Source organism: Silene latifolia, chromosome 3 (assembly GCF_048544455.1).
Source record: "Silene latifolia isolate original U9 population chromosome 3, ASM4854445v1, whole genome shotgun sequence".
Lineage (NCBI taxonomy): Eukaryota > Viridiplantae > Streptophyta > Magnoliopsida > Caryophyllales > Caryophyllaceae > Silene > Silene latifolia.
Window position 1 is genome coordinate 14573228 of NC_133528.1, and position 26845 is coordinate 14600072.

Here is a 26845-nt window from a genome sequence, read left to right on the forward strand (position 1 = left end):
TAGTTGTTTTCATTTACAATTGTATTGCGTTTTATCTCGATGATATAGTTCATATTAAGCTCATTTTAAAATTAGTTTCTGCGTACGCCTTACTGGGAAGAAGACGGGAAGAAGAAGGGTAATGAAAAGAAGGGTGAGGAGGGGGATAGGAAGGCGAAGGAGGCTTCAGACTGTGTGTTAGATCAAAGAAAGTGGAAGGACAATCCAGCTATTGTGTAATCAATGTCGGTACCCTTGACAAGGTGTAGAGGTTGCATTTTGGGTGGTGGTGTTGAAGCACATGGAGATAATGGAAACACTCATTAAGAAGCTAAGAAACACGTTCAAAATACATCTTAATGCAAGGGATATTAGGGGCAAATCAGTGAAATTGGCGGCTGTTATTAAAGCGTATAAAAAAAAGGCATAAGCTGGGTAAGGGTACCTGTTTGGGTAATTATGAGTCTTTTACACGAAATAGGAATTAGATTTGAATTATGCGTAATCTCATCAACAGTGTATTATGTCTAAGTTTGAGGTGCTAGGTAAACCAACAATTAAGGTAGAATGAAATTATAGACTGTGAACATCATAAAATTCTAGCTGTTGTGTTTTCTTCCTGTATCCCTATCACAGAACTTTAGTTTCTCATCCATAATCGCATTTGGATCAAATTTGGGGAAACCATATTCGGGTTGACTAAACTTGACTATCATACCACCCTAGAAGAAACAGAAAGGAGATAATGCATGAACTCCACTTCACAATAGCCAGCGATTTTCAAACTATAGTCGTGTATTTACATGATTAACTTAGGGTTTATTGGGAAGTGCTTGTTGTTTCAATCTTTCAACATGATGTATAGTGAATCGGTGCTTAATTCATTTTCTTTTAAAATTGAGCGTTCCAAATAAAGTGATGAAAATGATGCATAGGACTCGCTTTAAAAGGGTGGTGTGTGAAATAATGAAATACAATGAGGGAGTATATAAAATATGTTGATTGTTCGGGGTAGATTTGTTCGATTTCATTGCTTATGGACATGATTGGGCCCTTGCATTCATCTCACCACTTCCGAGTTTATTCATATTGTTGCTATGGAATATGGTATCGTTTTGGATAGTTTATATGCATGTTACTACTATGTTTATTATTGTTTTAAATTCATATGTGATGGCGGTTTGATACAAGAAATGGTATTACTCAGACTATTGAATAATCCCTATCAGGCTCAAATAGAATGGCGCTTGTAATGCTTGCAACGGTCTTTCAAACACTGCATCAGGCTCTTCGAATTGGATCATAACCCACTTCGTGCACCAAATTATCGGAATTTAATCTTCTTGGCTCAAGCTTTTCTCATAGTTTTTGGAGGTCCTCATAGTTATTCTTTTTGTGGATATTGTACCATCATAATAAACTTCCTTTACAAACCTGTACCTATTCTTTAAACTACGAAGGATAGGCAGATTATTACTTTGTGCATATCAATGGCCCTTTTTGGGTTTGGTTTTTCACCCTATTTAGGCCCTGTTCTTTCTGGCTTTTTAGAGCGAATCGAATCGAATAGAGCTGAATGAATGAATCGAATGAATCGAACGAGTGAATCGAATGAATGGAGCTGAATCGAATCGAATGAATGGAGTGAATGAATCGAATGAATCGAATCGAATCGAATAAGAGCTGAGAATAATCGAATCGAATCAATTGAATGAATTGAACTGAAATAATCATATTAATAATAATAATAGTATTCAATATTATTGTTATTATCAACTATAATATATTAATATTCATAGTATAATAGTAATACTAAAATTAATATTTATAAGAAAAAAATTATAATATTATATATGAATAATCATAAATTATAATAATGAAAAAATAGTATTTTTCTACTAATAAGATTTTTAATAACAATAATAAATAATAAGGTCATATTAATAATGATATTAGTAAAATAATTGTTTAGAATAAAAACACTCAAGTAAGCGTTGCTCGAATTCAGGTTGAGTCAACGCTCTACTCTCATATGGTATCTCGAGCCTATGCTTGCTCTCTTCGGATGGATCTTTCACGCGTAACAAAGGCCTCAGAGGGTATGCAAAAGGTCCTTCTCTGATGCCTTATGGTAATGGTGGATAGTCGGGACATTGCTTGAAACTAAGGTCTCTCTGCCCTCTTGTAGTAGCTCGATTAGTCTTACTTCTAGAGAGAGGAAGTTGTTGGTGAGAAGTTTTTACCATTGATTGGTGAATAGTGAGATATTTATAGGTTTTATGTGTACCTCAAATGATGGTTTGGCAAGCACGGTTACCATATTCGCTATGAATACGCCTTACCGATTCGCGAATCACTTATAGAAAATGTGTTACATGTATTTTCAGTAATCAACTTGATAGAATTCGCTTTTAACGATTTGTGATTCGTAGGGTACCAAGCTAATTTGTAACCATGTTGGCAAGCGTGTTGACTTGTAAGACCCCGTATTGGCAAGTGAGTCAAGTCGGTTCGGTGTGCCTCATTAATAATATTAATAATAAATGTTATGAATTTTAATAATAATACCAATAAATGTTATGAATTTTAATAATAATAATACCAATAATAATTATAATAACAACGACAATAATAATAATAATAATAATAATAATAATAATAATAATAATAATAATAATAATAATAATAATAATAATAATAATAATAATAATAATAATAATAATAATAATAATAATAATAATAATAATAATAATAATAATAATAATAATAATAATAATAATAATAATAATAATAATATCAACAACAACAACAACAACAACAACAATAACATTAACATTAACATTAACATTAATAACATTATTATTCATTTTAATAATAATATTCATCATCATCATCATCATCATAATAATAATAATAATAATAGTAATAATAATAAATAAATAAATAAATTATTAACAATATTATTAATTATAATTATAATAATAATAAATAATAAATAATATTAATATTAAAAAAATAGTATTATTGTTAACAAAATTAATAATAACTATTATTTAAATTAGTAAAGCTGAAATGAGCTGAATTTAATGGAATGAATTTGAATCGAATCGAATCGAATGAAAGTGAATCGAATCGAATGGAGTTGAATGAATCAATCGAATCGAATGGAGTGAATCGAATCGAATCGAAAATAATCGAATCGAATAAGAAATTGAATCGAAATGGGCTGAAAATAAGTCAGAAAGAACAGGGCCTTAGTATTATCTATAATTTATTCGTAATCATCTGTAATTTTATGATAGCACTAACCCTCTTAACGAGTTACTTAGTCTTCTGTAAGATTGTAAGATGGTTCAATATGATAAAAACTATTCAAACAAATATACCTTACGATGCTCACCTAGGCCATGTTCTTTCTGGCTTTTTAGAGCCGAATCGAATCAATGGGCCGAATGAATCAATCGAATGAATGGAGTGAATCGAATGAATCGAATGGAGCCGAATTTGGGTGAATCGAATCGAATAGAGTGATTCGAATCGAATCAATTGAATTGAGTGAATTGAAATTTAATCGAATCGAAATAATCATATTAATATTAATAATAATAAATATTTAATATTATTGTTATTATCAACTATAATAATACTAATATTCATAGTATAATACTATTTATACTAATACTATAATTTTTAAGGAAAAATTATAATATTATATATGAATAATCATAAATTATAATAATGAAAAAATAGTAATTTTTTACTAATAATATTCTTAATAACAATAATAAATAATAATGTCAATATTAATAATGATATTAGTAAAAATAGTTGTTTCGAATAAAAACACTCAAGTAAGAGTTGCTCGAATTCGGGTCGGGTCAACGCGCTCCTCTCAGACGATGGCACCTCGAACCTATGCTTGCTCTCTCCGGATGGATCTTTTACGCGTAACAAATAGGGCCTCGAAGGGTTCGCAATAGGTCTTTCTCTGATGCCTTATGGTACTGGTGGATAGTTGAGACCTTGCTTGAATCTAAGGTTTTCGTGCCCTCTCATAGTAGCTCGAGTAGTATTACTTCTAGAGAGAGGAAGTTGTTGGTGAGAAGTTTTTACCATTGATTGGTCAATAATGAGGTATTTATAGGTTTCTATGTGTACCTCAAATGATGGCTTGGAAAGCATGGTTACCATATTCGCTATGAATACGCCTTACCGATTCGCGATTCGCTTATAGAAAATGTGTTATATGTATTTTTAGTAATCAATTTGATAGAATTCGCTTTTAACGATTCGTGATTCGTAGGGTATAGCGAATCCGTAACCATGTTTGCAAGCATGTTGACTTGTATGACCCCGTATTGGCTAGTGGGTCAAGTCGGTTGAGTGTGCCCCATCAATAATATTAATAATAAATGTTATTAATTTTAATAATAATACCAATAATAATTATAATAACAACAACAACAACAACAACAACAACAATAATAATAATAATAATAATAATAATAATAATAATAATAATAATAATAATAATAATAATAATAATAATAATAATAATAATAATAATAATAATAATAATAAAATAATAATAATAATAATAATAATAATAATATTAATATTAATATTAACATTAATAACATTATTATTCACAACAACAACAACAACAACATTAACATTAATAACATTATTATTCATTTCAATAATAATATTCATAATAATAATAATAATAATAATAGTAATTATAATAAATAAATTATTAATAACATTATTATTAACAATATTATTAAATATAATAATAATAATAATAAAGAATAATAATATTAAAAAAATAGTGTTATTGATAACAAAATTAATAATAACTATTAAATTTAAGATGAGTAAAGCTGAAATGAAATTTGAACTTAATGGAGTGAATCGAATCGAACTTAATGGAGTAGAGCGAATCGAATCTGGATGAATGGAGCCGAATCGAATCAATGGAGTGAAATTTGAAATGAATCGAATCGAATCAATGAGCGAATCAATCGAATGAATGAAGTCGAATCGAACTAAACTAAACTAAATCGAACCGAATAAGTGAAGTGAAAATAAGCGAGAAAAAAACAGGCTCTACTCCCAAATTAGATTACTATTCAACACAATTTGGGCCGTTGATATACCCAAATTACTTTAGCTAACCGTTTCGCAAAATTGGGGCACTGCGCCCATCGGGAACAGTGCAACAACTAGTAAATACAAACGAATGAATGAGGCTTAGTATTACACAACTACAAAATCAAGCTAATTCACCAGTTTATTGTTTGTACGTGAGAATGGCAGCTTCAACCCACGATCAGCTGGTTTCTTTGAAGCTCCTTGTCAGGTAGCACGCAATCTGTTTGAGAAGGACTAGCAAAGTAACCAACTTTGATCTAATATAAATATGTGTTTTTATACTACTTCGCCGGTGTGGTTATGCAACCGATGGTACAAAATATAGAAGGGCTATGGACTATATGAGTTTGTTTGAGAAGGACTAGCAAAGTTGAGGTTTTATGCGAGTCATGCTTATTATCGAGTCATTTTAGATACAGTGGTCATTTTAGATACGGTGGTTATAATGCACGTATATAACAACTACGACTGTGTGTTTTATCTTCGAGCCTATCACTCCCCTTGAAGTATGGGTTAGTTCTGATTGATTTATGTTTAAGTCGAGTACTTTTCAGGAAGATTAAATTATTTGAAATGTTCTTTTTTTTTAGTTAGGTCAACTTTAGACGGTACTTAATAAAAATGAATGGATTTGATTTAGGTCATTCTAATAAAGGTATGTTCAAAGGTGACGAGACGGGTTTAGTACGTGTTTAGAGTGTCGATTAAGTGATATTCAAGGTGCCTAAGGGAGGTGTTTTATGGGCCTGGGGGCTGGGCCATAATACATATTTGTGTATTGCGTTCGACGTAACACAATTATATTAGCTCTTGAGATGGATTTATAGCAAGTAACCCGAGAATGGAAGTTGAGCCAAGACCCGAGTTGGAATTATTATCTACCTTTGGGTAGTATTGAAACGAGGCTTAAGATGAAGAAGGCTTTATAGAGAAATATTTCCCCCCTTCTGAAACTTCACAACTGGAGAAGGCAATTAGCAATGTCGAAGAATGGTGAGACATAAATGAGTCGTTGGTACAGTAGACGTCGATTTCACTATTGAGATTTTGCTGTGAGCATACACCAAAGAGTAGGTCTTCTGAGAGACGGTCTCTTAATAAACTTTATTGAGAGATCATTGTATAATTTTTAAAAAAAGTGGTACTAAAGATAATAAAATAGGTACAAATCATGATTAATGATAATTAAAATGTGTACATTTATTATGTAAATAGGTACGAAATTACTATGTCACGATCAACAACAAAAAGGGTACGAATGATTGGTCTCTCAATAACTTAGTGAGAAACCGTCTCTCCCAAGTTTTGGTGTACACCAAATTATCGCTATTGTCTAAACCTCTTGTTTTTGTCTAAAACCTTCGAACATGTATGTTTCTTGATTTTGCGTGCATGTCTACTTTGCTAGTTATAATGAGTCTTAAGAGAAGGATCATTTTGAGGGCTTTTGGTGCGGAGCTAGTTCTAACTGAACCCTCCCAAATCCCAATCCTAAGGTAACTATGGAAACCGTATTAAGAATATCGTATCGTATAAACGAATTATTTGATATGATATGGTGTATATTTTAGTTATGGAAATATTATATTGTATTAGGGTAATGTCATAGCCTAGCATATGTGTATATATTGGAACATTGTAAATTGGTGAAAGCAATACAAATCAATCGTTTACCTTCCTCTGTTAACTTTCTCATGGTATCACAGAGCTAGGGTTTCACAAAAAAAAAAAAAAACAAAACTTTCTACGTTGAATCAAACAGAAAACGAAGATGCCAGGAGACGATGGCAAAAATACAAAACCCAAAAACATTCCCTCAAGTTCCCCTTTATATCTTCACCCATCAGATAATCCCAACCTATCCCTCACCCAAATCGTTTTCAATGGCGAAAACTACGATTTATGGGCCGCCGCAGTCAAAAACGGCTTAGATGCTAAGAACAAATTGAGCTTTGTTGAGGGAAAGGTCAAGCGACCATCTGATGTTGACGGAGAAGATGTAGAAGCAGTAGCATGGAGATCGTGTAATGCCATGTTAAAGGCATGGTTACGGAATGTAATCGACCCAAAGTTACATCCGAGCATAGCGTTTGAATTAACTGTTGCTGAAGTATGGGAGGAATTGAAGGATTGTTACTCGGCTGGGAACGCGCCAAGAGTGCACCAGTTGAAAGGGGAATTGATGGAATGCAAACAAGGAAGAATGACGGTTGTTGAGTATTACACAAAACTCAAAACCATATGGGATGAGCTTGCTAATTACAGTAAAATTCCGCCTTGCACTTGTGGTGCAGCGTCTGTAATGGCGAAAGAAAAGGAAGAAGAAAAAGTCCATCAGTTTTTGATGGGACTCGATAAGAATTTATACGGTCATGTCCGTACAAATTTATTGATGGAAAACCCCATCACCACCTTACCACGCGCATATGCACTAGTCCTACGTGAAGAAAGGCATTCGAATGTGACGAAAGTGAAGGAGGAAAGCAACGAGGCAGCCATGTCCGTGAGGTCCTATGGAGCAGGAAGAGGCAAGGGGAGCTACACGAAAACAGAAGGAGAAGAGGAGGTTGAACCTCCACAATGCAGCCATTGTGGAAAATTTTATCACACGGAGGAAAACTGCTATGACAAGCACGGATATGAGGTTGTGAAAAGTAGAGAAAGAGGAAGAGGAAGACGCGGTGGATATGGAAGAGGACGTGGTAGGGGCAGGTCACAAGGTCGTGGACAGCAGGGTGCGTATCAAGCTAACGCCATGAGCAGCTCGTCGAGTAACAAGGAAGGAGATGCAGCCAAGCAGAACGTGAGGAGGAAATGTGAGGTGCATTAATATGTAAATTCGGAGTAAATTTCTTAAACTCACCACCATTATCCGAATAAAATCGACGAATTGATTTCCCAAAAAAAATTTCAACAAGAGCTCAAAATTTAAGAAAAACGGACTCGGTGTCGGATTTTTGTTTTAGCGGGTAAAGCCATATATAATGAGAGAAGTGATCAACAAAAATAACTTTGTTTCCTTTTCCCTTTCTTATAGACCTCCAACCAAACACCCCCTAAATCTGACTAGAAGGACTAGGAGAAAGAATAGGAGTCGATTGACTCGGTTTTGAATCAGTTGCACATTGACTTGATTTTGTATCCTTAATAAATTCCTCTATAAATACAAACGAATGAATGAGGCTTAGTATTACACAACTACAAAATCAAGCTAATTCAGCAGTTTATTGTTTGTACGTGAGAATGGCAGCTAATTCCACCCTCATCAGCTTCAACCCACGATCAGCTGGTTTCTTTGAAGCTCCTTGTCAGGTAGCACGCAATCTGTTACTCCATTCAATCCATTTTTATTATATGGCTTGATCTAGTTTGACTAAATATCATATTTACGCAGGATGTCAAGGGTGAAAATAATGTATCATCGGTCCCGGTTTAAGACCTTTAATAAGATAGATACATGTATTCAAGTACAACATATTCATATACACGTTTTCTCGAATTTTTTTCTAAAATGAGGTTTTATAACAAAGAATTTAATGAAATGGGGTGACTTTGAAACTAATTACCCTAAATGGGTCCATGTAGGCTCGGTTTTAGCGATGCTAGGATTAGGACTAAGGTCGCTGAGCAGGAAAGCGACTTGAGGCCAAACCGCTCAGCCGCCGAGCGACTTAGCCAAAAAAAAAAAAAAAAAAAAAAAAAAAAAAAAAAAGGTGTGGTTCAGGGAAATAGAACCCGCGACGTAAAACCCTTCGACTTACAGTTCACACACTGACTAAAACACCAAGCATATTTTGATGATTTATTAGGGCGTTTAAATTAAATATTCAATGTTAAGACTATAAATGCATTTTGGACTTGAACAATATTTACTCAATATTAACTTTAAGCACTTGATTTTATCATATAAACTAGATTTCATGCCCGTGCGTTTCACGGTGACTAAATGTTGTTATGTTTTTAATAAGCTTATAAAAATGTCAATTCTTACATTGTGAAAATATATGTTTGTCATCGTTAAGTCAATTGACTTGTCAGACATTCAATCAATTTAATTTCAAGTCACGTTAAATTATATCGGTGTTATGCGTATTAACCTTATTTTTAATTTCAGTTCAATTCCGCCTAAGTTCATTTCGAGTCAATTTACTAACTTAGATATGATTCATATGAATTCAACTTGGAGTATCTTTCGGATATATCCTAAATATTACTCACAACAATGAACACCTTTATGTATATACGGAGTACTACCTAAAATAATGACACCTTTATGTGCGTGCTCTCTAAAAATTTACACAAATTCTCATTAATGACGGACAATATTCATTTGGGTGGATAAAAATAAATCATTTGTAATTTCCTGGACACTCTTACTTTTGTTTTGTCTACTAATATGAGTGATAATTGGCCTGTCACAGGCTTATGACAGATATACATACCCATCATAATAAAGACTTATTGATAAATATATGTACAAACCCTATGAGTAATCGTGATATCCAACTTATACATAAGTCAAAATTAGTATCAATATATATACTGCACCCATATTCCTATTGATAAAATTTAGGAGTTTTGGATTTATGGTAGTGTTCTTATTTGTATCAAAGTCTCGTAGAATACGGCTTCCCATGCACTATGAGTTTTATTATTCATGTAGTTTATCTTTTAACTTTCACAAAATTTGGAAAAAACGTCTTTTATTAATTTATTAAAAGACCATTCTCCCGTTCTCTATATATTTTTTCGTGATCTTTTGATTATTTATCGTGACTCTACGTGACATTTTAACTTCATATCTATTTAATGATAAACGCACAATACAACTATTGTGAAATCGTCTTTTCGAATAATTACTCTTTTTTGTCAACCAGTGCGGTGTATATTTGAAGATAAATAAATAACCGCGACAAATAAAATAATAATTAAATTTTGTAATCCTTTATAATGAACTCTTTCTCTAGGGAGAAAAAGGAGGTTATTTATGAGCCTATCAATTTGCTTTAGCAAAATTATCTTTGGAGGGACTACGACTTCTTATAGGGTTCAATTATATGATGATAGGTATTTATGATAGAGTATTAGAGTTTGGTTTAGGCCTTTAATTTTATGCCTGATCTATTTCATTACTCCGTATTAGATTTGCCATTGTATATTTATTTTTGGTCAAAAAGATTTGCCATAGTATATGCAACCTCCTGATCATGTGTATAATTTTTTAGTCCACAGACTCCACACCTACACAAAAAATATGGAAAATATAAAAACAAAGCAAGTTAGCTCTTATGAATCATCTTTGATAGTATGTATACGGTAAGATTTGATGATTTAGCGTCACTAATATGTATATCTATATGAATAATATGATAATTTACACCTTAATATACATCATACTCCGTACATGTGTGAATAATATGTTAGAGGTACCGTAAATTGATGCTTACCAAGCGTGAATAATATGTTGAATAGTCTGGAATCTGCATGTGTCATTATTTCCTGAAATAAAAATTAAATCTCATAAATAAAACCATCAAAATTGAAACACGATGCGTCCATGCTATATAATCTGAAGCTACAATATATAAAAGACCACTACAATATTAGTCACAAAATAAGGTTTGAAAGGACACATGTTAAGGTTTTTATAATGAGGGCCAGGGAGGGCATTTACGATTTTTTTATTTAGAGTAGAGATGTAGTTTTTGAATTGAATACATGGATCATAGTTCAAGTAAAATCCGTAAGATTTTAATAATGTAGTTATGTTTTAAAGATAAATTTTAGATAATAGTTCAAAATTTTAATTAAATAACATTAATATTTAATATTAGTTTTATAATTTAGGTAGTTTTAAAAGTATGGACTCTCTCACGATGCCTGAAAAAAGCCTCTTTTATATATATACATTGATTGATTGATTTGCTTGGAGTGGACGAGTGGTGGTTAGGTTCTATAGACTAAATGTTGGTTTTGTGGGAGGTCCTATGTTCGAATCCATCTAAAAGCGTTTTTTTTTTTTTTTTTTTTTTTTTGTGGCAAACACCTAAGTTACGGTCTCTAAGGAAGCTTCCTATTGCAGTGAGCAATTTTAAAATACGTTTTTGCTGTGAAGCTCGAAAACTCGTATGTTAGACATAACCGGTTAAAAAAGATAGAAAGATGTGTCAGACAACCGTGCGATCATCTACAGTGCACCTACAATCGACTGATTGTTGGCAGCCGTTAATCACGCTCTGATAGCACGGCTATTGGTTCATCAACCACACCCAGTCACCTACCTCTGTAGATCTCAAGGATACAAAGATACAACCCTATAGGAAAGATCCTTTCAAGTAAGGTCATGCATAATAACCAACTTTGATCTAATATAAATATGTGTTTTTATACTACTTTGCCGGTGTGGTTATGCGACCGATGGTACAAAATATAGAAGGGCTATGGACTATATGAGTTTGTTTGAGGACTAGCAAAGTTTACGTTTTATCGAGTCATTTTAGATACGGTGGTCATTCTAATTAAGATATGTTCAAAGGTGACGAGACGGGTTTAGTACGTGTTTAGAGTGTCGATTAAGTGATATTCAAGGTGCCTAAGGGCGGTGTTTTATGGGCCTGGGAGCTGGGCCATAATACATATTTGTGTGTTGTGTTCGTAACACAATTATATTAGCTCTTGAGATGGATTTATAGCAAGTAACCCGAGAATGGAAGTTGAGCCAAGACCCGAGTTGGAATTATTATTTACCTTTGGGTAGTATTGAAACGAGCGAGGCTCAAGATGAAGAAGGCTTTATAGAGAAATATTTTCCCCCTTCTGAAACTTCATAACTAAAGAAGGCAATTAGCAATGTCGAGCAAAAGAATGGTGAGACATAAATGAGTCGTTGGTACACTAGACGTCGATTTCACTTTTGGGATTTTGCTGTGAGCATACACCCAATTATCGCTATTGTCTAAACCTCTTGTTTTTGTCTTGATTTTGCGTGCATGTCGAGCCACGAATGATTACTTCATTTCCGAAATGCTTCAAGCTCTTGCAACTGGTAGACAGGGGTATAAGTGTACAACACGATGGACAATAAGTTTGCAATAGCAATGGGCAGGGGTCGCACAAACGCAAACCCCCACACTTAAAAAATTATGACGTACGATCTCCCATTTGGGGAGACGTTAGGCAGGCGCACCAACCTAGGCCATGAACCTTGATCATTGACCCCGTCCAGGTAAGTAATTTGTTTTTAAAAGCTACCCATCTATAGTAGATGGGTTGTATGTAATTCGCTAAATATCCTTCTCTTATCTTATATACGTATTCTATTCTAACTATTTTCCTTAATGACCGATGTGGTAATCTAATAAATCTTTATTCTTATGTAATTTATACTCCGGTTATGGGTGTTCCGGGTGTGATTCCGGAGCAGGATTTGTGACCACGTAAGCTTGTAGAATGATGTCTTTGCTTGATTCTTCCTTTCGCTCTTTCATGTTTAAGATGAACAAACTGAGGGCTCGGCTTGGCACCGAGTGTACTCACTCCGACGCTCAAGTCAGTAAACTTAAAGAGATTAAGTTGTGTGTTACTTGGCAAAGTATATTGTAGAGAGATAAGGGAGCTTATACCAGACTAATAGTGAGTTTTAGGATGAATTGTAGATCGTTTTCTCAATGAGGATTGAGGAGTATTTATAAACTTTCACCTTTTGTCACGTAGTGGCCAAGTGGCTAGCAGGTGAAAAGACTGTTCTACCCTCGGCCGAGGGACTCGTGGCAGGCCGGCTGGCCTGGTTGGCTCCATGCCGAGGGTACTGGATGTGAGTACGCGGATGTGCCTCCCGGCTGGCTAGTTGCCTAGCCGAGACCCAAGTGACAGGCCGACAGGCTGCGTCGATTAGGCTGTCTAATATGTTGACTTCCTGTCTTTTGGCTTTGACCTTGCTCAGTATGTTGACTCGGTCAGCGGGTGCAGAATATGCCCCATCAATTTGCCCCCAGCGTAGTCTATGCCGTGGTATGGACCTTCGATGAGTGTTGAGCGTATTCTGCGCAAGTTGAACTTCTTCCCCGGCTTCTTCTTCCTCGGTTTGGTTCTGTTCAGGCCGTACCATATCCCCCCTCCGCATGGATGTGTAATGGACATCCTATGTGGAAAAGAAAATGGCGCTGGCCGAGACCAAGGTTGAGAGTGCCGTTTGTACTTTTGATTGCCCCTGGTCTTTGTCTTTGCTTTGTTGATCAGCTGGCCGTTAGCAAGCAGATACCAAGGAGCGTGTCGAAGAAGTTTGGTAACTGTATGTCGATTGCCATTCCGTGGCTGCATGCTTGACACGTGGCTTGGCATTGATTGGTGAACGTTTCATGGGCTTTGCCCTGATTGGTCCGCCTCATGGGCTTTGCTCTATAAATAGGGCAGTGTGCCCCGTTTTTTGGCCATCAAACTTCATTTTCTCAAAAAAAAATTCCCCTCTCTTAGTTTTTCGAAGGAATTTCTCTCTAGTCTTCAAAGCGTTACTCGGCGTAGCACTTTTTCCAAGGTAAACAAACAAATTTTTCCAACTTTTTAATTGTTAAGTTTTTGTTGTCACTATGTCTTCTGCGGATGCTCAACCCAGTACCTCTGCGCCGGGGGGCGAACCGTCGCGTCCTGATGAAGAGGAGCCACTGGTTGTCACCCCGATAGGGTTTGGGGGTCCCAAGCCGCTTTCTCCTGAAATTGATGAGCAATTTTTGGAGGGTTTTGATGATGACGATGATGAGGCGACCCCTTCTGTCGTAAAGAGGCCGCATTTCTCGTGGCACGGCGACGCCTGTTCGATCAGTCCTGATCGTGCCTGGACGAACAAGTTCGCTAGTTGCTCCGGTTCTGACCTTTTTGAGGATCATTACTCCTTCGGCAGGGGGTATAAAATAATTGTCCCTGAGGAGGGTCAGGCCGTCTGTTGCCCTCCCGAGGGTTGTATCGGTGTATACATCAGACACCTGGAGTATGGGCTCCGGTTTCCTCTGAATGAATACGTTGCTGCCATAATTAAAGCCATGAATGTCGTCGTGGCCCAACTGCATCCGTTGGCCATCAGGACGATTATTGGCTTTGTATGGTTGTGTCTTTTTAAAGGGGAGGCCCCAACGGTGAACCTATTCCGCCGGCTCCACCATCTTCGGCAGACTACCCTTGGTGGCACGGGGTGGTATAGCATACTGAGGACCGAGGCGGGTTATGTCACCGTTTCCAAGTTGACATCTTGCAAGGACTGGAAGGGGCGGTGGGTATACGTTGAGGTTCCGGAGGACTACTCATTGCCGGTCCTTTCGAGCGCGTCAATTTGCGGTGTGAGAATCAAGGGGAGCATGACAAATATGTCTCCTGGAATAAGCTTAAGATGGACGCCTTGAAGGTCTATCTTAATGAGGACGACATTTCGGGCAATGAGGGCATTTGAGGCCGAGAAGGATGGCACGCCGAAGGGATGGATGCCCTCGACGCAGATCGTTCTTCAGGATGAGCTGCTCTGCCACGTCGGCCTCATACCGGCCCTCATCCAGGGTGAGTCGGGTCGGTATGAGGCCCATCTTTGCTTTTTATGTTTCTGTATTTGGACCTTGGTTTATTTCTTTTGCTTAACTCCCGCTTCGTTTTTTTTGCGGACCGATTTGCCCGAATCGCTGTCTCCATCCTCAAGAGGTTGGGACTTGACGAGAACGGGAGAGTTGTTGAGCTGCATCCTAAGGCCGGGCCACGTGATCGCAGACCGGCCCCTCACGAACTTATGGAGCAGCAGTTGAAGGCACTGGATGTGGCGGCGGCTCAGCGCAGATTCTTTGGTAACGTGCCGCGCCGGAGACCAAAGACAACGTCTACGGCGGCAACGGCGTCAACTCCAGCTCAATCTTCAATCCCCGTAGTCCAAAAGGAGCGGGTGGTCGTCGATGTTGAAGAGGAGGTCACTGTTGTGGAGGGTCCTCCTCCTTCAAATAAGAGAAAAGAGGACGAGCCTGCCGCTGCTGCTGTTACCGAGGCCGGGAAAGGAAAGGGACCGCCGACCCTCGCTCAAGAAGGCTAAGACGGTACGGATCTAACCCATGGCTCGGATTTAGCGAGGTTCATTGGGCATTCTGATGACGGGCTTTCGACATGTCAATGAATGTTGACATGGATGCTTTGTCAGGGTTTTTTGTAGATCAGCCGCCGTCAGCTGTCGTTCTCACTGAACGGCAATTGGAGAAGCAGCCTGTGCAGACGGGCGATAAGAACGTCACCATTGACTCCTCATCCCAGAAGGTTTCCCCTGCTCAGCTTGTGGCGGAAGGCAGAAGGTTGTCCAAGAGGCTGGGGAGGTGGACTGAAATAGCCGGCGCTCATATTATGGAGCAAGAAACGGTCATGGCTTCAACTGGCCCTGTGCTTGAACGTCTTAGGACCGAGCTTGCTGCTTCTAAGAAGGAGGCCGAGAAGTCGAAGAAAGACTTCCATGCCGCCAAGAAGGACCTCCTTGCTGAGCGAAAACTTAGGGAGGACGCTGAAAAGGCGGTCCTAGCCGAGAGAGCCAAGGTTGAGGCTGCGGAGGCCGTGTTTGCTAATTTCTTTGGAGGAGAAAGACAAATTTGAGGGCGGCTATAAGGCCGTGGTTGAGCAGAAGGAGAGATGGAAGGCTCGCATTCGGGCCGAGGCGAAGGAGCACAAGAACACAAAGGCTATCCTTGCCGGAGGGAGGAGGACATTGAGACGCTGAAAAATGTCGGCATCACGACATGTGTGCCCGATGACGGGACCAGGCCGAAGATGCTACCAGGGATGTAATTAAAGAGCTCCTTCCTGAAAGCTCCTTCCCGTGGAAAGATTTTGACCGGCTTCTTGATGAGAAGGCGGCTGCTGCGGAGGCAAAGGCGGCGGAGAAGGCAAAGGCGGCGAAGGCCGCTGAGGAGGCTGCGGAGAAGGCGGCCCGGGATGCTAAGGTGAAGGCGGCCAGGGAGGAAGCTGAGAGGGCAAAGGCAGATGAAGCTGCCAAATCGGCTTCTGGGCCTCCCACTGATGGTGATGCTGCTACTGCTGCCGGTGGCGAGCAGAAATAAGCATAGGGAGACGGGCGGTCGTCACCGATTCACCCGGCCCTTGACGGCCCACTGTTCGGGGCCAACTATTGAGCCTTTCCTCCCCGCCATCCTTTTGGCGCTTCAAGTCTTATGTCTGTAACCTTTTGTTGTACCTTTTGTTTTTGTTAAACTTTGGTAGGTTGTGTTTAGGCTATCCCTATGGGGACGGCCGTCGACTTTGTTTTGCCTCACCTGTAAACATTTTTCAATAAAGTTTGTTTATTATGCCTCCATTAAGTTGTCTTCTTACGTTTCAACATATTGAGTGCTTTTTCGTTTTTACTTTCGGCTTGGCCGAGGCAGTTAGAAGGCGCATCTCAATTGTACTTAAACGTTTTTAAACATGTTGGCATGTCGGTCGCTTCCTCCTCCACTTCCGGTCTTAGCCGGAGCGGTCAGATTTGCGTTTCCCAACCGCCGTTGTGAACATGTTAGCGTATCGGTTGTTGTGTCCCCGTCACTCCCGGCTTTGGCCGAGGCAATCGAGGTTACGGCTCGACAGCGTTCGTATCTGTAGACATATTGATCGCTTCCTCTGCCACTCCCGGATTGGCCGAGGCGGTCAGATTTGCATTTCTCAACTGTACTTATACGTTCCTAAGCATGTTGGTCGCTTTCGCGAGTATCAACTGCGTTGTAGTGACTGCCCGGCCTTGGTCGTGGCGTCTACTCGTGACTGCCCGGCGTTGGCCGCGGCGTCTACCTTGGTACGACTATGGAGGGGACAAGCATTTCAATGGAAAACTTGGATCACTCTTCATAAGGTATGATCAAGCGTTGGTGTGCCCACAATGGTCTCGGACACCTCCGCCGCTATACAAAGTATTTCCTTAGGTTGTCTGTGTTCCAATGGCTCATTAGAGGAACACCCTCCATGTCTGTCAGCCGGTATGTTCCCGGCCTCATTTCTTCAACCACCTTGTAGGGTCCTTCCCAGTTGGCCGTCATTTTACCATGGATGTTTCATTTGTTGGTTGCGGCCGACTTTCTTAGGACTAGATCTCCTACTCTTAAGTCTCTTTTGTGGACCCTACGGTTGTATGCTCTTCTCATTCGGTTTTGATATACTGCCAAGTTAAGCCGTGCCGTGTCTCGACTTTCTTCGACCAGGTCTAGGGAGGCTCTCAGGCCTTCCTCATTTTCGACTGGGTCAAAAGTTTGCGTTCTGAATGTCGGCACCGCCGTTTGCTTGATTGGCAGGACGGCCTCAGACCCATAGACAAGGTGGAATGGATTGTACCCCGTTGCTTCTTTCTCCGTGGTTCTAAGGGACCACAGGACGTCGGGTAGTTCATCAGCCCACCTTCCCTTTAGATCTTCAACCTTCTTTTTCAGCCCGTTTAGGATTGTTTTATTAGCTGCTTTCGCCTGCCCGTTGCTCTGAGGGTGGCAGACGGAGGAGTATGCAAATTTGATACCGAACCTCCAACCAGTTCATTACCATGTCGCTCCAAAACTCTCGGCCGTGGTCAAATACCATGACTTGGGGCAACCCAAATCGAGTTATGACGTTCTCCCAAATCACCTTTCTTACGGCCGCCGTGGTCTTGGTAGGTACCGCGACAGCTTCGACCCATTTGGTGAAGTAGTCAACGGCGACGATTAGGTACTTCCTTCCTCCGGAGGCCGTCGGAAATGGCCCTAATAAATCCATCCCCCCTTTGTGCAAATGGTAGGGGCTAAGTCTTGGTTGCAAGTCTCGGGAAGGTGCGTGTATCACCGGAGCATGCATCTGACAATTCTTGCACTTCTTGGTCTTAGCTCTGGAATCCTCAATCATGGTAGGCCAGAAGTAGCCGGCTCGGAGAGCTTTATGGGATAGCGTTCTGGCCCCCATGTGATGTCCACAGATGCCTTCGTGAATCTCTGTCAGTATGAGCTCCGCGTCGGCTGGGCCGACACATTTCAAAAGTGGTCTTATCACGGACCTTCTGTATAGTTCTCCTTCGAACACCAAGTACCTTGCGGCGATCCTTCTTATCTTCTGAGAGAGACTGCGGTCCTCCGGTAACTCTTTTGTTAGTTTGTATTTCATTATCGGAGTCATCCACGTCGTCTCGGCTTCGATGTCGCCCACCATGCCGACGGTCTCAGTGATGCTTTTAGCATTCCGATATCCACCAAAGACGGTTCGACCGACATTCTTGATGCTTGAACTGGCAAGTTTTGAGAGAGCGTCGGCTCGGTTGTTCTCAGACCTGGGAATGCACTGTATTTGGAAAGATTTCAATTTTGCAGTGTCGGCTTTTACCCTTTCCAGGTATCTCACCATCCCGTCGTCTCGAGCCTCATACTCTCATCTGATTTGATTGGTCACTAGGAGTGAATCTGTCTTCAACACAATATGCTCCGCCCCGGCAGCTCTAGCTAACTCGACTCCAGTTATCACCGCCTCATATTCGGATTCGTTGTTTGAGGCCGAGAAGGTAAACTTCAAGGCGTACTCAAACTCGTCCCCGTTAGGGCTGGTGATAAGGATGCCGGCTCCTGAGCTGTTTGCCGTGGAGGACCCGTCGGTGTATACTTCCCACACACCGGGATGTGATTCTTCTTGATAAGTGTACTCGGCTAGGAAGTCTGCAAGTGCTTGCCCCTTTATCGAAGGCCTCGGTTTGTACTGAATGCCGAAGCCGGATAGCTCCACTGCCCATTTGATAAGTCGGCCGGATTTTTCGAATTTTTCTAAGGCTTTGTCCAATGGCTGGTCGGTTAAGACCGTCACGGGATGTGCGTCGAAGTAGGGTTTTAACTTCCTTGCGGCAACGACGACGGCGAAGGCCGCTTTTTCAATCAATGGGTAATTTCTTTCGGCGGCCAGCAGTGTATGGCTGATAAAGTAGATTGGGTGTTGCTGCTTATTTTCTTCCCTGACAATTACGGCACTGACCGTGGCCGAGGTAACTGCTAAATATAGGTATAGCGTCTCCCCCAGCGTCGGCCTGGACAGGGTCGGGAGAGTTAGTAGGTGGGCTTTCAGTTGTTTGAAAGCCGCACTCTCTTCCTCCCCTCAGCAAAAGTCTTTATTCCCCTTCAACACTTTAAAGAATGGGGTGCTCTTGTCGGCCGACCGAGAGATGAAGCGGGCGAGAGCCGCCATCCTCCCGGTCAGCATCATAACCTCTTTTCGATTCCTCGGCTCCGGCAGGTCTAGTATTGCTTGGACTTTCTCTGGATTGGCATCAATTCCCCTGGCGCTGACAAGCACGCCGAGGAACTTGCCGGCCCGGACACCGAAGTTGCATTTCATTGGGTTAAGCTTCATCTTATATTTCCTTAGTGAACAAAATGTTTCGCTCAAATCGGCCAAGTGCTCGCTGTCAGACTTGCTTTTTACAATAGCATCGTCGACGTAAGCCTCGATGTTTCGCCCTTTTTGATCTTGAAACACTTTGTCCACCAGTCTAGTGTAAGTTGCGCCAGCGTTTTTCAAACCGAACGGCATCATTTTATACATGTATGTGCCGTATATGGTGATGAATGCGCACTTAGGCATGTCTTCCTCGGCCATGAATACCTGATGGTACTCTGAGAAGGCGTCTAGCAGGCTCAGCATAGTGTAGCCTGCCATTGCGTCAATTAAACTATCTATTCGAGGCAAGGGATAGCAATCTTTGGGGCATGCTTTATTAAGATTTGTAAAATCAACACACATCCTCCACCCCCCTGATGACTTCTTTACCATTACAACATTTGCTAGCCACTCAGGGTAAGTACAAGGCATGATAAAGCCCGCCTCTAATAGTTTGTCTACCTCGGCCTTGATGGCCTCATCCTTTTCGGCCGAGGAGTTCCTCATCTTCTGCTTGACAGGGCGAGCGGTGGAGAGTACGTTCAGCTTGTGAACGATCACCTCCCGGCTCACGCCTGGCATCTCGGCGGCTGAGTACGCGAAGACGTCTTTGTTCTTCCTCAGCAGGTCTAGGAGATCGGCTCTGAATTTTGGCTCCAGGCCGACACCGAGCGATTACGGTGCGCCCGGGTCAATTTCCACTTCCTGGCCTGGGCTCCTTCGACCATGCCGACGTTGTTGGTGCTCATCGGATCACCCTCCTGTTGTAAGGATGGGCTCTTCCCTTTCTCGATTTTTCGCCACTTTGAGGGATTGCATGTTGCACCCTCTGGCAGATACTTGGACATTGACAACTTCGTCTCTTTCGTCCTTTGAGACGAGCTTTTGCGCTTCCCCCCGGTCCGAGACATACATCAATGTCAGGGCCCGGATGGACATCACTGCATCGGCCTCGCTCAGAGTGACTCGGCCTATGAGAACATTGTAGGCAGATGAACCATCAATGACCACGAACTCGGATAAAACATTCTTGGCCGCATCGACTTGGCCAAACATCACCGGCGATCGATTGACCCGGGGGTACCAGGCGGCCCCGGAGAAGTTTGTATAGCGGGTTGGTGCGAGGGCTCGGGTCTTCAATCTTGAGGACCGAGATTGAGAAAGCACTCCCCGAACATGATGTTTGTGTAGGCGCCGTGTCAATCGGCACCTTTTGACCAAGTGGTTGGCTATGTCTAAGTGGACTACGAGCGGGTCATTTGTGCGGAGCGATGACTCCTTCGTAGTCCTTCTTTCCGATGGTTATATCGGGGACGGTGGAAGCGGGGATCGCTGTTTTGGGCACAAAGTTGATGGCTTGGTATAGCTCATTCAGGTGCCGTTTGTGCCCATTAGCTGACCCACCGTTCTCGTTTCCTCCGGTTACAACCTGGATCACTCCCATCCTCTCGGAATACGATTTTTGTTCGCCCGTCGGAGCTTGTTTCCGGGCCTCCGGCTACATACTTGCTAAGGGCCCCTTTTCGGATTAGCTCCTCGATGGCGTTCCTCAAATGCCGACAGTTGTCGGTCTTATGGCCGGTTTGGCCGTGGTAGTCACAAAATTGGTTAGTGTCGCCGTCCCCCCTCGCCTTGGGGGGCCTGGCCCACTTCTGCCCTTCATTCTTACTTAGGGCAAAGACCTCGGCCGGTGATTTGACCAGGGGGTGAGACATTGTACCGCTTCGGGTGTATGGTCCCGAACTCCCCGGCGCCCGCCGAGTTACATTTCTGTTAAATCTTTCAGGCCGTGACCTATTCATGTCACGGCGTCCTTCATCTACGTTGTCCCGGCGGCTCCTCCTCTCTGGGTGCCCAGCTTCGCTGTGGCCTACCCAGGTCTTGTGATAGTCCTCCACCTTTTCAGCTCGATCGGCCATTTTTCTGGCGGTGTCGAGGTTGAGGTCCTCGCACTTGATGAGCTCATTTTTGAAGTCGCCTTTCGGCAAGCCTTTCGGCAAGCCTTTCATCAGTGCAAAGGCCGCCAGTTCGGTGTTCAGCTCACGAATCTGCTGAACCTTAGCATCGAACCTCTTCACATAGCTTCGAAGGGACTCGTCCTCCCCCTGTCGAATAGTTAGGAGATCCGAGGTTTCCACGGCCCTTCTCTTGTTACAGGCGTACTGGGCTATGAAGTTGTCCCTCAGGTCGGCATAGCAGTATACCGAGCCATTAGGTAGCCCCTTGTACCAACTCTGTGCCATCCCATGCAGGGTCGTTGGGAAGACTCGGCACCACACCTCGTCGGGTTGCTCCCACACCGACATGTACAACTTGAAAGCCTCAGCATGGTCGGTTGGGTCGCTATCCCCTTTGTATGATATGGGCGGCAGCTTCAGCTTGGTCGGCACCGGGACTTCGAGGACATAGGCACTGAGGGGCTGTCTGACCACGTGTCGAATGACACGCGGCGATCGGCTCCTCGCAACCTTAGTCCGGCTTCTCTCCCCGTGGCGGGAAGGGCTTCTTGTTGTCCGACTTTGGAGAGTCGGACTTCTTTCTTCATTTCTTCGGGGGTGGCCTCGTTGTTGTCGCGGCGACGCTGTCCTCCCGCGAGTGGGGGATGGACTTTGGTCTGCCACTGGCACCACGGGCTCCGCCGGCGTCCTTGCATGCCCAGCTCCTTGTATTACTCCGGTCAAGTTGTTCGGAGTCACTATGTGGGCCCTGTCACCTGTGGAGGCGCCGCCGCCCCTGTCGCCGTGACAGGAGTAACCGGCGTACCACCCATCAGGTCCAGGAATAGCTTCAATTTGGCCGCATCGACCACATGTCCCATGACAGTGACTTGGCTGGTCGGCATCGGTGTTTCTGGCTCTCTTGGCATCCCGTACTTCACCAGCTCAATGACTCGGCCGGTGGGGGACTGCCCGATCTCAGAATTAGGGAACGCGTCATCCTGGTAGAATGCGGTTTCGTCGCTCACAATTACTTCTTGTTGTTTTGACATCCTCTCAGCTCTTTGAATGGTTTTTGGTTGTTTTTTTTTTTTTGTAAGGTAGGTGACCAGCTTTTAGTATGGCTCCCCACAGACGGCACCAATTGTTCCGGGTGTGATTCCGGAGCAGGATTTGTGACCACGTAAGCTTGTAGAATGATGTCTTTGCTTGATTCTTCCTTTCGCTCTTTCCTGTTTAAGATGAACAAACTGAGGGCTCGGCTTGGCACCGAGCGTACTCACTCCGACGCTCAAGTCAGTAAACTTAAAGAGATTAAGTTGTGTGTTACTTGGCAAAGTATATTGTAGAGAGATAAGGGAGCTTATACCAGACTAATAGTGAGTTTTAGGATGAATTGTGGATCGTTTTCTCAATGAGGATTGAGGAGTATTTATAGACTTTCACCTTTTGTCACGTAGTGGCCAAGTGGCCAAGTGGCTAGCAGGTGGAAAGATCATTCTACCCTCGCCGAGGGACTCGTGGCTAGCCGGTGGCCTGGTTGGCTCCATGCCGAGGGTCTTTGGATGTGAGTACGCGGATTTGCCTCCTACCGGCTAGTTGCCTAGCCGAGACCCAAGTGACAGGCCGACAGGCTGCGTCGGTTAGGCTGTCTAATATGTTGACTTCCTGTCTTTTGGCTTTGACCTTGCTCAGTATGTTGACTAGGTCAGCGGTGCAGAATATGCCCCATCAATGGGAATTAAGTCGTCTCACCTAGTGTGCGAAATGCAATAAACTATTTTTTCAAGTCGTTGCGCCCACTCTTCATTCGTTTGGACATCAGCCCCATAATCTCATTTTGGTCTAAGGCTCTGATGTTGTTGTACTATTCTATGTCTTGTTTTGATCAAAGTCACAATTATTTCCTCGTTTGAAAGTGATAAGTGGGATTTATGGAAAATTCGATGCTGGCTTTTTTTTTTGGATGGAACGAACACACTAATATTAAAATGAAACAAGGTTGAGTTACATCATGGAGGCGGATCGGGAATAAGGACCGTACAAGCCGAGATAAAATCTAGAGTGCGTAAATCTATTACAAAAGATGGGACATGATCCCAAATAAAACTACCATTACAAGGACTAGTGTCTTTGGTGGAGAAGCACAATTTTTAAATGGGATGAGTCCTTTAAATGTTCCCTACACTCATGAAAAATATTAGCAAAAGGACCACAGGGAAGGTCTGTCTTTAACATCACATTGATTGCATTTAGACAATCCGAGGCAATCACAAATTTATCCATGCCGACTTTACAATCAAATTTTGATTCTCGTCATGTTACTTGCCAGTAAATATTCGAGTCATCTAGGCTAGAAGATGTATTAATAAAGTCTATCGACTTCGATTTTCTGCTACTAGCTAGTCGAGTAAAAATTTAGATTAAGAGGATGAGAACTAGACACTTTAATTATCGTTAAACAGACATAAAAACTTGCAGCGTCTACTTACATTGCTGCAGGTATCTATTGCACCAGCATTTAGCAACATACGGAGTATAAACTATAAAGTTGAACAACATTGTTGATCTTGATTTAAGAATTTCGAATCAATGAGTTGGACTTTAAAAAATTAACGTCAAACTTGACCCTCAAAAGGAAGATATCAGCAAGAGACCATATGTATACCTTGACTGCGACGTGAGACAATGTATTTTGATTAAAATTATTAATGAGATACATCAAACGTGCTAAATTAAACTAAACCTGTTAACATTGTACTGGCCATGGGCAAGGGTCGCGCGAATGCGGACCCCCACAATAAAAAAAAATTGTACTGGCCATGGGCAAGGGTCGCGCGAATGCGGACCCCCACAATAAAAAAATTATGATGTACGATCTCCCACACGGGAAGAAACGTTAGGTAGGCTCACGAACCTAGGCCATGAGTCTTGATTAATGATCATTGACCCCATCCAGGTAAGTAAATTGTTTTTGAAGGCTACCCATCAGTAGTAGATGGGTTGGTAAGTAAATTAAACGATGTCTTTCTTTAATCTTATATATGTATTCTCTTTTCACTCTTTTCTTTTACATACGATATGGTACTTCAATAAATCTTTATTTTAAAGCGATATAGAGTCTCGTTCTTTTCAAACTTCTTCATCAAAGAGTTAATGACATTTGAACCATTACTTCGACGACAATTTTAGTCCATATCTGGTCGCAACTGATTCAAAGCAACCAAAGACCAACCACTCAATCGTTTAGACGTCCACCCTACAATCTCGCCTCTCTTGTTCATGGCCACCATACTGATATCCACATCTCCATTAATACAATTAGTCTTGTTTAAAACCAAGACTATCCGTCTTACTAATAAGATGGGTCAAGCTTAACGCCTAAAACTGAGTTTAATAGAGTCCTTATGTCATGGGATGATAAATGACAAGCTTGGTTACGCGTCCAAGTAATCACTTAACGCCTAAAACTGAGTTTAATTGACGGAAAATCAAGTTTAGGGGTACATTTAGTGATAATGACAACAATTAGGAGTACCATGTATGTTTTAAAAGGTGTAGGGGTACCATGTAGAAAGTCGAAAAATTAAGGGGTACCATGTAGAATATCCCTTAAAATAAAGTGGTAACCTATGCAAATGGTATCAAATATATTGGTTTTGTAAAATATTAAACTGATGGTGTTGATGCGAAAATAGGTGACATTAAGTACTGAGATGGAAACATGTGAACTAAAATTTTGACATACTGAACAAAATTGGTAACATATTAAACATAATGTTAACACATTTTGGAGTTCATAACAAATTTAACTTAAAGGTAACATACTGTATAAGTAAGTTTACATATTCAACCAATTAATAGCTTATAAGATTGAAATGTCAACGTATTCAATTGTAGTAACATGTTTTACTGAAATGGTTACAAGTTTTGCTTAAATGGAATGAAATATGTTTTTTTTAACAATGTTGTACTAATGTGACAACATATTGAACTTTTTTCAAACCTATTGCACAAAATATGTTGGTTTAAGATGAAAAACATGTGGATTTATAAAATATAGAACTGAATTAGTTAGTAACATGTTAATCTTAAAGCGTGACAATATGTTTTTGTGTCCGTGTTCTAATAATTTGTTACCATTATTATCTCTAAATTTAATAGAATAAATAATTATAAGTATATGGGAACATTTCATACAGAAATGGTAACACGCGTTAATGACTTAATCACTTAATTCAACTGTTAGGTGTTTGTTTCCATGTTTTACGAAATTGTAAACATTTATTTCTAAATTTATAGAGTAATTATTAATACATAAAATATTACCAGTATAGATTAACAGTGTTATCTAGTTTTCTTTGACAACATTTCTGGCAAATATGTTACCATTTTCATGAACAATGTATTTTATTAAAAAAAACAATACAATTGCAAATGAACGCATTCATCACTAATAAAGCTATCATGTTGTCACTGATAAACTTAACAAAAACACAAAAATAATGAAAAATAATGAAATTATGTGAGAACCCATCTAAATAAGAGAAAGAGTATAAATCTGTTTATGTGAGTGAAACTCTCAAAAGATTCAATTTCAAAATAAGTAGAATGGTCACATATTTAATAAAAGATGCTACATGAATAAATTTGATGGGTCAGTTTTCTTCATACAATAAGTATGAATAACTACACACACAAAACCCATTATTTGTCCATAAAATAGACCCAAAAATTTGGAACAATCTATATAAACTTTTGTAGAATGATAGATTTTCTACTTTTTAGTTTGTAAAGAAGAAAAAAAATGCAAGATGAACTTATATGACGAAAGATGAAAGAGAATAAATCTTAGCAGTTGAGAATTTTAAGAGATTAATAAAGAACAACAAAAATTTGTGATCTACAAGTTTGATCTATTTCATCAAAGAAGAAATATTGTAAGAACCCTTCATAATTGATACCACCATCAAGATCAAATTCAAAAAACATCTTGTTAAACAAAACTAAAAATATCAATAAAAAACCCAAGTTCATAAGAACCCTAAATTGTAAAACGTCAAAATTCACAAATCAAAGACATTAATAATGAAATAAATGGAAAAATAAGAGAAATCATATTACCTTGTAGACTTTAAATGTATGAACTATATAAAAACAAGAGTATTTAATTTGGTAAAAGACTTTAAATGCGTGAGCTATAAAAGTTGGTGGATAAATAATAAAATTTGACGAACATGAGTATTTAATTTGGTAATTAAATAAGAGATTAAATGAAGAACAAGATGGTCATAATAACATGGAACTTGTTGAAGAAGATCATGAAGATGGAAATGAAGGATGAAAAGAAGGAAAAGACGCAAATTGTATTGCTATGTCCAGCCTACTTGTTTGGT

At 40.5% G+C, this 26845-nt stretch overlaps 1 protein-coding gene and 3 pseudogenes across 1 annotated transcript; 1 reads left to right on the top strand and 3 right to left on the bottom strand.

Annotated features, from left to right (window-relative positions):
• The first annotated feature begins 6904 nt into the window (after positions 1–6904).
• Positions 6905–7963, top strand: LOC141648713 (uncharacterized). The gene has a single exon (XM_074457434.1). The coding sequence runs from the start codon at positions 6905–6907 to the stop codon at positions 7961–7963; it is 1059 nt and encodes a 352-aa protein (XP_074313535.1).
• Positions 7964–11294: 3331 nt separating this feature from the next.
• Positions 11295–11478, bottom strand: LOC141650436 (small nucleolar RNA U3; annotated as a pseudogene).
• Positions 11479–12234: 756 nt separating this feature from the next.
• LOC141650151 (U1 spliceosomal RNA) lies at positions 12235–12366 on the bottom strand (annotated as a pseudogene).
• An 11909-nt stretch (positions 12367–24275) lies between these two features.
• On the bottom strand, positions 24276–24416 carry LOC141650207 (U1 spliceosomal RNA; annotated as a pseudogene).
• Between the last annotated feature and the right edge of the window lie 2429 nt (positions 24417–26845).

Coding starts and splice junctions, on each gene's coding strand:
- LOC141648713 (XM_074457434.1), top strand. CDS start 6,905: ATGCCAGGAGACGATGGCAAAAATACAAAACCCAAAAACATTCCCTCA.